The 15546-nt window shown below is 35.5% G+C and overlaps 4 protein-coding genes across 4 annotated transcripts; 1 reads left to right on the forward strand and 3 right to left on the reverse strand.

Moving 5' to 3' along the window:
• Positions 1–3414: 3414 nt before the first annotated feature.
• PCOAH_00047770 (SICA antigen) lies at positions 3415–5206 on the forward strand (the record flags this gene model as incomplete). The annotated part of the gene is given in 5 exon segments (XM_020061560.1): positions 3415–3435; positions 3631–3816; positions 4221–4732; positions 4784–5087; positions 5105–5206. 5 exon segments carry the CDS (start codon positions 3415–3417, stop codon positions 5204–5206), a joined length of 1125 nt encoding a protein of 374 aa, XP_019917451.1.
• A 709-nt stretch (positions 5207–5915) lies between these two features.
• PCOAH_00047780 (KIR protein) lies at positions 5916–7826 on the reverse strand (the record flags this gene model as incomplete). The annotated part of the gene is made up of 2 exons (XM_020061561.1): positions 5916–6746; positions 7134–7826. The coding sequence occupies 2 exons, from the start codon at positions 7824–7826 to the stop codon at positions 5916–5918; spliced, it is 1524 nt and encodes a 507-aa protein (XP_019917142.1).
• A 1758-nt stretch (positions 7827–9584) lies between these two features.
• PCOAH_00047790 (KIR protein) lies at positions 9585–10656 on the reverse strand (the record flags this gene model as incomplete). The annotated part of the gene is made up of 2 exons (XM_020061562.1): positions 9585–10448; positions 10630–10656. 2 exons carry the CDS (start codon positions 10654–10656, stop codon positions 9585–9587), a joined length of 891 nt encoding a protein of 296 aa, XP_019917244.1.
• A 2881-nt stretch (positions 10657–13537) lies between these two features.
• PCOAH_00047800 (KIR protein) lies at positions 13538–14747 on the reverse strand (the record flags this gene model as incomplete). The annotated part of the gene is made up of 3 exons (XM_020061563.1): positions 13538–13566; positions 14005–14596; positions 14739–14747. The coding sequence occupies 3 exons, from the start codon at positions 14745–14747 to the stop codon at positions 13538–13540; spliced, it is 630 nt and encodes a 209-aa protein (XP_019917450.1).
• Between the last annotated feature and the right edge of the window lie 799 nt (positions 14748–15546).

Raw genomic sequence — 15546 nt, forward strand, 5'->3', positions numbered from 1 at the left:
GTAAGGGTGTGCAGAGGGGTGCACTTAGGGTTGATAGATATATAATGTGGTGTTAGTGCGGAGGGAAGGTGGTAAATGTGCAATGTGCTGCAGGTTGAGGTGTTAGAGGTGGAAGGAGTAAGGTTTATGGAAAGAAAAAAAAAGAAAGGCGTAAGGAAGTAAGTTTTAAGGTGTAGAAAAGGAAGGTTTAAGGAAGAAGAAAAAATGAAAAAGTGTAAAGAAGGAAGGCTTAAGGAAGGACGAGGAAGGAAGGGATGGTGGAGGGGGAAGGTGTGCAATGGGGTGCACATTTGGGTGTTAGGTTGTCGAGGGTGGTAGAATGAAGGGGTGTAAGGGTATTAGAATGATGGGTTTTAGGGGTGTTAGAAAGATGCTGTTAGGTGTGGTAAGGAGGAATGTCGCTTCCTTTAGGGAGGGGTACACCCGGAGGGTGTTTTAAAAAATGAAGAAAAAAAAAAAAAAAGTTTATGTAAAAAAAAGAAGATTTAAAGAACGAAAAGGAGAAAATTTAAGTAAAAAAAGGAATATTTAAAAAGAAGAAAAAGGTGTAAAGAAAGAAGTTTTCAGTTGAAAGAGAAGAAAGGTTTAAGGGAGTAAAGAAGGAAGCTTTAAGGAAGAAAAAAAGAAGAAGAAAAGGTGTAAAGAAGGAAGGTTTAAGGAAGAAAAAAAGAAGAAGAAAGGTGTAAAGAAGGAAGCTGTAAAGGAAGGAAGGTGTAAGGAAGGAAGTTTTAAGATGTAAAGAAGGAATTTTTCAGGTATAAAGGAGGAAGGTTTAAGGTGTAAAGAAAAGGAAGGTTTAAGGAAGAAAAAAAGAAAAAAAAAAGGAGGGGAGGGAAGTGTGTGTGGGGGGTGCAGTTCTTAGGGGTAGGATTAAGATTCTGTTAGGGGTGGAAGAAAGGGGTGTTAGATTTTTAGGGTTGGAAGGTGGAAGGAATGTTGTTAGGTGGTAGGGGCGTAAGTGTGCAGAGGGGTGCCATGGTTTAGGGTTCAGGGTTTGGGTTTAGGGGTAGGAGTAAGATCCTGTTAGGGGTGGAAGGAAGAGGATGGTTGCCCTCTCTTCCTTTTTTTTGCAAAAAGGAAAAAAGGAGCAGAAAAGAAAAAAAAAAAAAAGATTAAAATAAAAGAAAAAGAAGAAGGTAGCTAATTCCTTTGTTTTTTTCTTTAGAAAAAAAGTAAATGTTTAGAAAGAGAAAAAAGAAGGTAGATAATTCCTTCCTTCTTTTCGTCAGAAGGAATACAATGTGCATGGGAAGAGAAGGACGCATGTACTGAACACAAAAGGATTCTATTAGATTTAGGTCTTCAGAATAATAGTAGTAATAGCATAAGTGGGCAGGGAGAAATATGGCGCCAGGAGGTGTAGTGAAATCGACGGGAGGGGAAATAATAACCCGAGGGAAGTTTAATTTCATGTCCCAATTATTGCCTAGATGGATAAGAAAGTACGGTATAGGAAATGTGGACAAAATGGGGGTAAGGAACACTTTATATATAAGAAAAAGGAAGGACATTCTACATTGTAGTAATATTGGAAGTAATATAAAGTGTAAAGGAGGAAAATTCGTAGTATAAATAACTTCCAACGCAGGAAAATAATGAGTACATACATACGCACATATATACACACATACATATATATGTATATATATATATATGTGTTCCTGTGGTAATTTATTATTGTAGAAACATGTATGGAAAGATATGGAAGGTATGTTTAAGGAGCTAATACGAAGATTAAATAATGATTCTGATGAAGAGAAAAAAATCTGTGCAGATATAGATAAGAGCGGAACTACAAATGAGACAATTAAAAAAGAATTATGCAAAGCTCTAATAAGAATAGTCTACTTTATAAATGGTATTGAAGCAGGGAAGGGGAAAGAAGAAAAATGGAGTATGAAGGATGACAAGGATATGGAACTGTATTTAAGGTGCCTGGTTGGAAAAGTAACTATGGCTAAATTATTCGGACACCACTGTAGAATAGAAGAAGCGGCGGAATATGTAAGAAGATTAATAGGGGGCAAATTGGAAACATACAAAGTCCAGGACACATATGAAAAATGTAAGTCAACTGAATTCGAAGAAATCAACATAGGCAAAAAGTTCATTGGGGAAGAAATAGAAAAGTGGGTAGATAATATTAGAAAGAACAATGAAAAGATAGGGAAGAAAATACTGGGCCATAATAAATGCGTACATAATAATGTTCTGCATGGAGGAGGAGATTCCAAAGAAATGAAGGGAGGAACAAATTTTTATGCACTCTTAGGTATAAGTAATAAGGACGATCTTGAAAAATTGGCTGATACAACTAAAAGTTTATCAAAAGACGGAGTAAATGCAGTACTACAAAAAGTAGGAGCAGGAATGAAGAAAAAGCAAAATCCTCTCGGATGTGTTCAAGGAACAGGAGTAGAATTCGAAGAAGGGGAAGAACGTAAAAGAATATTTCAGTCTATTGAACATAATCAATTGCTGCGTATGTAATGAATTTACTCGTTCCTTCTACTTCCTCGCAAGGGGAGTATGTAAAAGGAGTGTGCAAATTTTTATGTATTGTACGTGTGTATTATCTAATGTTCTTCTGCAGTTAGCATTTCAGAGTGGTTTACATATTTTTCCAACGAACCAACGGAGGATGATGCTGATGATTGGAAGGAATTCCAAGCTGCACAAACAGTTTGCGAGAACAATGACGAAGAATACAGCTATGATGCACATAGGTACGGAGATTTTTGTAAAGTTATGGTAAGGAATGTTCTCCTGGTAACGGATATTGAAAACCAGTACAAGACAAGTCAGACCAAATGTAAGAACACTGTGAATGATATTTCCTTATGTAAACTATTAAAAGCATGGATGTATTATATGAGTATCTTCTGTGTTCCAGGGAAGGTTATAGAATATGCATTTAATGTAGTAAAGGGTGTAAGGGGCTTAAATGACCAAGGTGGGAACTATGCCGAATGTTCTTATGATGGTCCACCTAACATTCCTGAAGGAGACGGAGGGAATTTGCCATCTGACGTGCGCAACCTATTGCTCACAAATATGTTGTATTATAATACAATGAGTGCAGTTACTAACGAAACTTGGTGTGCCGATAGGGCTAAATGGCTACATCCCGTCCGTTCACGCTCAGAAACGGGAGCGGATGATCAAGTGGCCCTCAGCGATGACAAATCAAATAACGTGCACAAAATTGTTAAGGAAGTTAACGAAGCATTAGAAGAAGAAGAAAAGGAAAAGGCAAAATTCTCAGAAGTCTTAGAAGAAGCCATAAAACAAACCACAGAAGCAGCTGTTCCTACCCCCAAGACCAACCTCCTCCACCCCAAGCACCAGCACCAGAACCAACTGCAGTAACACCATCGAAGGAGCCTAAGGAAACACTAGAAGATCAGGGGGAAAATGAGGAAAGTGATGACACAGGTAAAGGCACACATACACCTTCTCCACAGAAACCAGACACGGTTACATTCTCTTCCAGTAGGGATCTTCTGGACGGTTCTACTTCCACTGCCATTGCCATTTTCATTGTTCAAATTACTAAATCTGGCATATGCACCCCTCCTATGATCCCACTGAAACCAACCTTCCTTTATTATTATTTTACTCAATTCTTAGGTGAACAGGACCCTGAGGAACCAGGTCCAGAAAGAACAGAGAAAGACAGTAAAGAAAAAGGAACACACGAAGTTAAACCAACTCTTCCTGAGGGCGCCAACAAGGCTGCTTCTGCTTCTAGCAGCAGCAGTAGTTCCTCATCAAGTGATGCTGGAGGTGCTGATCTTGGTGGAGGCGGTCGTAGTGGTGGGTCAATTTCAGCAACACCCAAGGCTGAACCACTTATTCACAAGATGGACAATCCCTTCCTTCCTTACCTCCCTCTTGCTCCTCCCGTGCTTGGTATATCTGTTATGAGTTATCTCCTTTGGAAGGTAAGAAAAAAAAGAAAAAGAAAAAAGGAAGAAAACAAAAAAAGAAAAAAAAAAAAAAAAAACAATAAAGGTGAATAAATGAGTAGGGTATGTTTGTAGAATTTCGCATTTTAGGGTGTGTTTGTGTAGGATTTCGCATTTTAGGGTTGTATGTGTGTAGGATTTCGCATTTTAAACTTGTGTTTTGAAGTAGTAGTTATTGTTGCGTGAACAAACATTTCACCCCTATTAAAGAAAAATTTTCTTTTTTTTTTTTTTTTTTTTTTTTTTTTGTAGTACTTTGGAATGCTTGGTAAGACAAGAAAACGTTACAGAAGAGCTTATCAAGTGCGTGGTCCATCCTTAGAACAGCAGATTGTTGACGATGTGGTCCAGGATGGTCCACGTGAATATACCTTAGTAAAGGAACGAAAACCTCGTTCTACGCCTATAAAAAGGAGGAAAAAACGGGGCCCTCGTCTCCGTGCTGGTCGTCGTGGTGGTGTATGTCGCCGCATGATTATTGATATTCATTTAGAAATCTTAGACGAATGCCATAAAGGGGACATGCATTCCACGAAAGAAGACTTTTTTGAAATTTTGGCTCAAGAATTTATGACATCTGAATTTATAAAAGAAGAAAAGTTTCCATGTTCAGGTTTCGGGTTTAGGGAGGTAAACTTTGTTCCTAAGGAAGATGTCCCTGTGGAACAGTTTCCAAGTTCAGATTCCGGGTTTAGGGAGAAAAACTTTGTTCCTAAGGAAGATGTCCCTGTGGAACAGTTTCCAAGTTCAGATTCCGGGTTTAGGTAGGAAAACTTTGTTCTTAAGGAAGATGATCCTAAGGCGCACGTTTTTAGAGTTTATGTTCTTAAGGAACGTGTTCCTAAGGAAGAAGTTCTTAAGGAACAGGTTTCAAGTTTAGATTTCGGTTTTAGGGTTGATATTTCTAAGGAACAAGTTCGATGTTCTGATTCCGGGTTTAGGGAAGAAGACTCTGTTCCTAAGGACCAAGTTCCAAGTTTAGATTCCGGGTTTAGGCAGAAGACTTTGTTCTTAAGGAAGATGTTCCTAATGAACAGGTTCACAGTTCAGATTCCGGGTTTAGGGAAAAAGACTTTCTTCCTAAGGAAGAAGTTCTTAAGGAACAAGTTCCTATGGTTGGTGTTCCTAAAAAACAGGTTCCAAGTTCAGATTTGGGGTTTAGGGAGGAGGACTTTGCCCCTGAGGATGATGTTCCTGAGGAACAGGTTCGAAGTTCCGATTCCGGATATAGGGTGTAGTAAATATTTTTTTCTTTTTTTTTGTTGTTTTGTATTAAATTGCTTGCATGTTCATGTGTGGTCAATATAAGCGGAAAAAATTTTTTTTTCACATTATTTTAATTTGTTTGGTAAAATTTTTTTTTTATTGAGGAATTAAAAAAATGCTTATTCATTTTGTTAAAGAAATTTTGACTTCATAAAATTTTTTTTTTTTGTTTTTTTAAAATACATGAATATTTCTTTAAAGAAGGTCAGGATCTTTTTCCGCATCCGCGTTAGGAGTACGTTTTTCCTTATGTGGTTATTCAAACTTACAAATGTAGAAAAGAAAGGAATTAAATATGAAGAAAAGAAGGAATGAAAAGAAAGGAATGAAAAGAAAGGAATGAAAAGAAAGGAATGAAAAGAAAGGAACTTATCTAATATATGGAACAGAATATAATGTGGTAGAATCTGTTGTTGATAAATCGGAATTCGAATTTGTTCTGGAATATTCTGTTGTTAAGATGTCGTTGCCGTCAAAGTGGTTTCGTCCTATGGATGATCTTTTTTTTCTTTTTCCTTTGTTCCTTCCTCCTGCTTTATTCTTTCTAAAGGAGTCACGTATCCAAGAAGGTACGACATTGTACTAATAAATAAAAAAAGAGAGAGCAAAGTAATACGGGAAGAGAAAACATAAAAATATATATATAGTGGTAATTATAATTGTTATAATTGTAATATACAATTATAATTGTACCTTATATAAGAGAAACATGACAATTGTAGGCATCCCAACTGCTCCTAATATGGAAGGAATTGCAATGGTGGTAGTAGTGGTGGTACTGTCCATTCCGCTGGGAGGTACGTCCCCAGTGGAGGATGACGATGTTGTGGAGTCTTCAGTTTGGGTAGTTTGGTGTTCAAGTTCCTTTGGTACTTCACATTTCAAATTGGACAATTCTTGAGGGGTACATTGTTGACACATTTTTAGGAAATCCGTACAATATGGATCACTATCACCTTTATCTGGTCCACTACATTTAGTGTGCTCCTTTGTGAGGGCATCAATTACTTCTTTCAAATGGTCAGCATAAGCCTTTGTACATTTTGGTATGGGAGTGGATGGAGACCCCGTCCTTTTTGTTAATTGTTCCTTCATAGTGTTATATTCTTGAAGGTATTCAAATATTTGTTTTCGTTCATTGAAAATGTCCTTGGTAATATTAGGGTATATGTTATTACATCCTGCTATTGGCTTCCACCTTTCTAATTCTTGATAAAGTTCCTTCATGAGGTCCGCTAAATCATAAACATTCCACTGACCACTCAATAATATACCCCCAATCCAGTAGTATAATGCATGGGAATACTCACTTATCGAAATACTTCGGTCCCTTCTTTCGAACGCAGAACACCACCCCCTTACAATTTTATCTGCAGGAGTATCATATACTATATGTTGCTTCAATAGTTCCTTCATAGTATCAAGAATATTATCATTATCACAACTGTCTGCGCCTATATCTAATTCATCATAATACTTTAATGCTGAATTCACTCCTTCCAACTTTTCACCCTACAGGTATAATGAACAGAAATATATACATACATATATACTATATGTATATATGCGTAATTGGCATATGTATATATATATGTATGTCTACATATAGATATAGAGAGAAGGAGTTGCATGTTTTTTTTTTTTTTTTTCTTTCTTCCTTCATTCTAATTAATCCTTTAAAAAAAAGGCTGACAGAGACGGAATCAATGGAAGGAATGTTGGAAGGACTGGAATGAAGTGGACGGAATGGGAGGAAGGTGGTGTTAGGCGTGGTAGGTTTGTTGTTAGGGGTGGAGGTAAGGTTTTTAGGTGGAACAAAGGTTGTTAGTGGTGGTAGGGTGGAAGGAAGGTTCTGTCAGGATTGGTTGGTGGATGGAAGGTTGTTAGGGGTGGATGTACCCCTAATACTTCATGACTTTCATCGTCATCATCTGGTGAGTCCCTGTCCGATACGGTCTCTTCTTCGGGGCATGTTAATGGTTGTAGATTCTGCGTCTCACAACCTACCTCCGTCCTTCTGAATTGCTCACAATACTTATCACCACTGTCCTTACATTGTTCACATAACTTCTCATATGCTGATTTAACTTTTACCAGCTGCTCGTTATACTTCTTACATTGGGTATGTGTACTAGAGTCCAGCTTCCCGCGTAAAGCACTATTGTTATAATAACAGTCGAAGAATATTCTACTCTGTTCGAAAATGTAATCGCCAATATCATCGTATATATTGGTACATTTATTCCCAGTTGATAATTTATCCAGTCCATGGTAAATTGGTTTCATGATATCCCTATATAAACGATAATTTAATTTCCCCCTAATTTTATCACCTAACCAATAATAAAAGAAGTGGCACCACTCACCATTGGGCTCCCTCTGCTTCATTTTACATGCATAACAATATCTTTGCTCAATTTCCTTGCCCAAGTTTATATCATTCCCCAACCACACTTGTGATATTATCCTTAAATTGTCCCCATTATGCTTGCAGCAATCATCCCGACCCTGTTGCATATGACATTTTAAGCCATCGTTGAGGAGAGCATACCTTTGTTCTGAAGGTAATTGATTCAAAGATGGATCGTCCATTCCCTATAAATGAAAAAGTTGTAACACATATATTATCCTACTCCTATTACAGTGTCCTCATAGAGAATGTTATTATATGTGTAAAGTATTATTATGTGCATAAGAAGTATTATATGCGTGCTCATCCTTTATGTATTTATTTTGAATGTGGGAGGACAAAAATGGAAGGAGAAAAAGGGAAAAAAAATAATTTTTTTTTTCCTCTGTAGTATTATTACCGTCATTTTTATATTTCGTTTGTGTACATTTGTTGTGAATATAATGAAGTTATATTCAAAACTGTTGCCTTCTTTCCTTTTATTTATTCATGAAGGGAATAAATATATAAATATATCGGAATTCTCCTGGTTTTATGATGGTCATGGACAAATATATTTCAAATTTTTATTTCTTTTTTTCCCACAGAATTATGCACACTGTTCCAATTTTTTAAACAGATGCAACACAATATATATATATATGTTCAACAGAACTACTATGTACAATTGTAGTGAAATAGGAATAAAAAAAAAAAAAAAAAAAAATAGATTTCAATATAAAAGGGGAAAAAGTAAAGGAGTGAATCCCCCTTTTGTGCACAAAATTTTCTTTACATTCCTTCTATTTCTGTTTATTACATTGTTGATGTGCGTATGATTATTTGTAACATTATATCATGTTACTATTTACACGCAATTCCATTATTATATATACATAAAAAGGGGGGGAGGGGTACAATTTTCTCCTGTGCTGGCAGGAGAAATTATATTTGGTATTCTTTACCTATATTTTATTATTATTATTCAAACAGAAGGAATTATTCAAAATTTCTGCTAATACATACATACATACATACATATATATATGTAGTACAGTTTATACGTGTACAAAGAGAACACTTCTTTTCTCCTCTTCCTCTATGCATGTGTACACATTTATTAGTGTACATTTATTCAATATTTATTGAAAGTAACTCAAATTTATTGGAGCAAAATTAAGTTACACATAATATATGGAATTATACGGAATTATTTATATGTGAACAAAAATAGTATATATACTTTTGCACTTCTGCAATAATAATAGTACTCCTCTCGTGTAATATGTACACTTCTACGTGTAATATATACATGTACCCCATCCTTTCCGTCCCTTTCTTCTTTACGATTTTATGATGATGATGAATGGTGATGATGTGAGTAGCAATAATAATAATAGTAGTAGGAGGGGGGAGGTTCTACTTTTTTTTTGTTTTTTTTTTTTAATATTGTTCTTTTTTTTTGTGTAGTCCACAAGAACAACATGTTCTACATTGCTTGATAACTGATATTATTTCGCCTATTTGTTGCTGTATTTGTTCTTCCTGTTCCCGTTCTTCTGGGTGGTGGTTGGCTACCATTATATAGGGTAGAATTGTCCATAGAATTGTCTGCCACAGAATCTGTTGTTGTGGACAACTCTGTAGAATATTCGGTAGGGGCTATTGTTGAACTGTCTGCTGTTGTTAATGTGTTGTCGTCTTCGGTGAGCGTATTAAAATGATGATCAAGTGACCTTTTTCTTCTATTTCTGCTGTTCCTGTTCCCGAAAGCGAGGAAGTCTTTTATTAAGGAAAATGCAGAAGTGTACTAAGCAGGAAGAAAAAAAAAGAAAGAAAAGGTGTAAGGGCATAAGAATGAAGGTGTGAGGGAGCATGGGAATATGTTTGTGGAATATGTATGTATATGCATACATACATATATATGTACATATATATATATGTATGTATGTGCATATTAGTTATATTATGTTCTTATATTTTTTTTTCCCAGTTTTAACTGTAATTGTAATTGTTTTTACCTTATATAAGAATAATGCGATTGTAGGAAGACCTATTAATCCTAGGATGGAAGGGATAATAGAGGCGGCAACACTACCACCAGAAGTGGTTGATGCAGGTACTGTGTTCCCCTTTTTTGGTTCAATGAAGGAAGCTGAAGGACGATGTGTTATTTCAGCTATAGATTCCTGCTCTTCCATTATTCCGCACTTTGATTTCAGGAGTTCCTTAGGGTGGTGCGTACTGTATTTGCCGCTAAATTTGGTACAGTATGCACGGTTCTTAGGAGCAATGTTCTTACATTGACGCTCCATAATGTCATATGCACTTTTAGCTGCGTCCACATAATCCTTTAATGCTCCATTGCAGGGAGATTTATTACTCTCGTGCTCTGTTTCCATAGTTACATGATCATGATAATAATCATACACTTTTTTTTCAAAAGTGAAAAGGTTCCAATTAAAAGGGTGGCACACAATGTCAAACTTATCATTACCAGCCAAATTTTTCAGCTTCCAGCAGATCGCATTCATAGTACGCTGCAATAATTGATCACTCTCCAAACTGCTAAATATCATATCCCCAGTGAAATAATATAAAAAACCACAGCGCATATCTTGGGATAAGGTGCTTTCTCCCTGTTGGGTTGCGTAACACCAGTATTTCATAAACTCCTTAACATATTCCTTCCAACCGGATTCCTCTCGCAGTGCACCTTCCATTCCTTCAGGAATACTATCATCACCTCCACTACACTTACCCTCCTTTTCCTTGAGTTCCTTGTACGCCCTCTTTGAAGGTAAATATTCTTCCAATTCTTCCTCCTACAAATGCAATTAGGGGAACATACATATACCCATGTTATTCCCCATACTCCCTATCTAATGTGATGTGCACATTCCTTTATGGAATACTTCTTTAGGCGTGCTTCATATATATATACATTATATATATGTCCACATATACATATATATATATATATATATATATATAGGAAGAACTAACCGTTAATGTTCCGTCGGTAGTAGGCATCGTTCATGTGTATACTTTTGTTCTGCTGTTGTTGTATGTATATATGTAGAACTTGAACTTTATATAGAATTTATATATATATATGTTAAAGAAATGGTCCGTTCTTCATATGTATATTTATGTTCTATATATGTGGTGTATGCGTTTATGTAATATGTCTATGTAGGAAGGTAGTTTTTTCCCCAAATATATACTTTTTTTTTTTTTTCTTTTTTTTTTTTCTCGTTAAAGGAAATGACCTTCCTTCTTTTCACCCATAACACTCTTCCTTAGGTGCACCCTTCTGCACATTGGCCCTAAGCATACATCCTCCAACATACTGCCATAGATGCACCTTTCTGCACACTTTCCTCTCTCCCTTTTTTTCTTCCTTCTTCTTTCTTTCTTTCTTTCTTCCTTCTCCTTTTCTTCTTCTTTCTTCTTTTTTTCTCCTTCGTTAAATCCTCCTTTTTTACACCTTTTCTTTCTTTACTTAAAACTTTCTTTTTTCATTCCTTATACTTTCTTTTTGTTCTTCCTTAAACCTTCTTTTTTTTATATAAACCTTTTTCTTTTTTTTTTTTTTCCTTCTTTTTTTTTTATACACGCTTCGGGTGTTTCCCTCCCTAAAGGAAGCGACCCTCCCCTTCCTTCCACCCCTAAGACCCCTTCAAACCACCTACCACCCCCAAAACCCCTAACAAAATTCCTTCCACCCCATAACAATCTAACAACACCTTCCTTCTTTACACCTTCCACCCACATACTACCCCTGAGTGCACCCCCCTACACACTTTCTTCCCCCTCTCCTTTCCTTTTTTTTTTTTTATTTTTTTCTTTTCTTTGTTCTTTCTTCTTTTTTTTTTTCTTTTTTTTTCTTCTTTTTTTCATTTATTTTTTTTTCTTCTTTTTTTCATTTATTTTTTTTTCTACTTTTTTTATTTTTTTTTCTTTTAAAAAAAAAAAGAGCAATCTTCCCTTCACCCCTAACACCCCCTAAGTACACCATCGTGCACACATTCTTTCCTTTTCTTTCCTTCTTTCCTTCTTTCCTTAGATGCTTCCTTTCCTTCCTTCTTATTCCTTCTTTTTCCTTCTTTCCTTATTCCTTATTCTTTTTATTTCTTCTTATTCTTTCTTTCCTTCTTTTTCCTTCCTTTTCCTTCTTTCCCTATAAACACACCATAATTCATTTACCTTTAAAAAAAAAAAAAATATATTGTATGCTAATTGAGCTACCTCTTTTGCCTTCGCCCTTTTTAAGCCCCTCACTATTAATTCATACCATATACCTATTAGTGTTTGTTCTTCCTTTCCAACGCATTACTCTTTTTTTTTTCTACACACACATATATGTGTGTAGAATTTTGCATATATATTTGTATAGAACGACACACAACACACATATTAATTCACTAATTTAATGTATCCATTCGTTTAATCCATTCGTTCATTCCATTCGCTCATTATAATTAGAGTTTAGTGTTAAAGTGTGTAAATATATACATATATATATATATTCAATATGAATGTAGTAGTGGTTGGTGGTGGTTGTGTTTTATTCCTAAGAACAGACTGATTTTTTCATTTTTTCCCCTTTGGCTCATTTTATCTTTGGGTCTGAATTTGTTGTTGTTGTTCTTGTTCTTCTTTTTTTAAAACAATAGGAACATAATATCATAGCTAAAAATAAAACTGCTATGAGAAGTTGAAATGCAATTTTACATGGAATCTGTGCCCAAGAGTGGCTGGTAAGTTGTATAAATAGTCTAACGGTAAGGGAATCTACGACGGTCCAAACCATAGGGTTTAAAAATAAAATGATTAATATGAGCGGTAAGGAAGGCCTCCTTACGAGGTCCGACTCCTTAAATTCATTAAAGAACATTTTGCATTTATTCCCAATTCCTCCTTTACACTGAGCTTTATTTTGTGTTGGATTTGGTGCTTTATTTCGCTGTTTGTTGTTGTTGTTCTGACCACCACCTAAAGGTAGTGCAACTCCTTTATGCTGTTCTTTTAGATCAGTTTTCTCCTTTAATGTTATTTTTACACCTCCACCAAAGGTGGACGTGCCGAAGGCGGTACTTCTCTTCTTAGTTTCGACATCCTTGGATGATGTGCTTAATGCAATCACCTAAAAAAAAAAAAATTCCACCCTTCCACCATTCTTTCCCAACACATTCCAACATGCAAAAAAAAAAAAAATTGGGGTCGGATTTTTTTGCATGTGCTGGCATGTTAGGGAGGATGGAAGGGAATGGAATGTTCTTTTTTTTTTAAGTATAGCACGGCAGAATTAAAGTTTTATAGAATGTACTCCTGTATTGTTGTATTATTATTAGAGTGTGGTGGTGTAGTGTTAGTGTAGTGTTAGTGTAGTGTATTATTAGAATATGTGGTGTGGTGTATAATTATTACAGAGTGTGTGGTGTGGTATGGTGGTATAATTATTAGAGAGTGTGTGGTGTGGTATGGTGGTATTATTATTAGAGTGTGTGGTGTGGTATTGGTGTATTATTAGAGTGTGTGGTGTTAGTATTTTTTCTTTAGGGGGATGGGGGGGGGACATTGTATGTGATACAGAATTAATGAAAAAAGGGAGGAGATTACAAATTCCAATCAATGTATGTTACATTACATACGTTGATAACGTATATTTTTATTTCCTTGTCGTGTATTATTTGTTCCTGTTTTTCTTTCTCCTCTGTGTGGTGATCGTGATGGTCGTTCATCATATATAGTAGAATTGTCTGTTGCTGTTGACAGATTTGATGTGGAATATTCTGAGGTGGTGGTGTATTCCGTGTAATTGTCGCCTTCTGTTGTTGAGGTGTCATCAAAGTCGTGTCGTCCAGTGGTTGATCTTCTTTCCCTTCTGTTCATGTCTCCCTTAAATTTGTTACGAAACCAAGAAGGTAAAAGATTGTACTGAGAATTGTGAAGGAATGGAAATGAGAAGGGTGCGAGGAATATGTATTATATACATATAAATATATACATATATGTGTGTATACATATGTCTACATACATATATATGTATAGGCATATATGTGTATATATATATATATAGCTCTATTATAATTGTTGTAATTATGTTAATTATGTTAATTATTTTACTTACTTTATATAAAAAGAAAGAAATTAAGGCCATTCCCGTCATAGGCAGTATAGTGGACATGGCACTGGTGCCAATGCCTCCGGGGGAGTTTTCCCCCTCTACTGTTGTGGGTGATAATTGATTTGATACAAGTGCTGTTTCTGTTGACAACCTGCTCGCTGGATTGTGAGTCCTATGCGTTTCGATTGCTTTATCTGCTGGTTTAGGTCCTTTAATGCAACCTTTTTGCAGTAGTTCCCTGCCCTTACCACCGTAAGGATACATTTGTAGGAAGTCATCACAATATGGACTCTCCCTGTCATCACTTAATTTTCTATACATATAATCATAGGATGCTTTAAGGTTAGAAAAGTAATCCTTACATCCCTGATCACAGTAATAGTCATTGAGTTTTAAATATGCGTCTATGGTTTCGTAGTCTTTATAGTAATCATATAACATCTTCATATGTCCAAAGGTAGTTTGGTCAATGTCAGGGTAAATAATTTTACACTTCTTCTCTCCAGGTACACTCCTAAGCTTACTATAAATGATCCCCATGATTTCTGCCCAGGAACTACCTCCCCCTTCGGTAAATACCTTCTCTCCTATCCAATAATATAAAAAGCGGCAGGGTGAATCATCGTCCTGTGTAGTGCTTTTTTCCCTCTTTCCGCATGCGTCACACCAAGCTCTCACACTCCGCTCGGCATATTTCTGAGTACTATTATCACTATGTAACACGCCTTCTATCTTATCCATAGAACTATGAGCGTTTATTTTATAGCAGCGATTTGTGTGGTCCTCAAATTCATTATAAAAATCCTTCTTCGAGGGAAGCCATTGGTCCAAAAAACTCTTCTATAAAAATAAATAAGGAAATGTACACATATACACATACACATATATACATGTACATATGTACATATATACATATATATATGTATATGTGGGGTATATGCATGCACGTACACCTTGTATTATATGTATGCATGTAGTTTACCTTTAGCATTTTTTCTTCCATTGCTGCTGTTGTCATGGTGATCCTGGTGATTGTGTATATTTCTTTATGTACCGAATAAATAAGGGTACAAAATTTTGTTCCTTATGTAGGCACTCATGCAAAATGTATATGTATGTACGTGTATTTGAATATTTCAGCCTGTTCCATATGTTGATAATGCATATGATCAAATATTGGAATTTTCGTACACTTCCCTAAATAAGAAATATTCTTGAACTCCTGATTAATAATAATATATCATATACATATGCATTAAGTCATCACATATATATATTTAATGCGAGAATGGAGATAAACGAACCACAAAATTGAGAAGTAATGAAGAGATGTGCAATTTTGTGTATGCATTCTTTTTATTTATGTATTCTTTTATTCTATGAAGTATATATATATATTTTTTTTTGCGTGCACACATTCTGTGTATAATCACATAGTATGTTTTCCACCATTATTTACATATTATTCCTCTCCTTCTACTACTATTATGTATTGTGCATATAAGGACGTACAACATTTCCCTCTTTTTTTTTTTTTTTTTTCTTTTTTGGATCCTATTCCATGGAATTAAGTGATGTAGGGAGGGTTTAAAGAAGGGTGTTCAAAGAATGGTTCAAAGGAGTTAAGGAGGATTAAGGGAGGTTCAAATTTATTAAAGGAGGGTTTAAAAGAATTAGTACCCCCCTCCCAAAAAATGTCACGGTTTATATATTACATAAATATGCGGAAGCACTATTTCAGTGCATATGTGAACAATTTTATATTTGAATAGCCAATACCGCTACTTTAT

The sequence above is a fragment of the Plasmodium coatneyi genome, chromosome 13 (genome assembly GCF_001680005.1).
Source record: "Plasmodium coatneyi strain Hackeri chromosome 13, complete sequence".
NCBI lineage: Eukaryota > Apicomplexa > Aconoidasida > Haemosporida > Plasmodiidae > Plasmodium > Plasmodium coatneyi.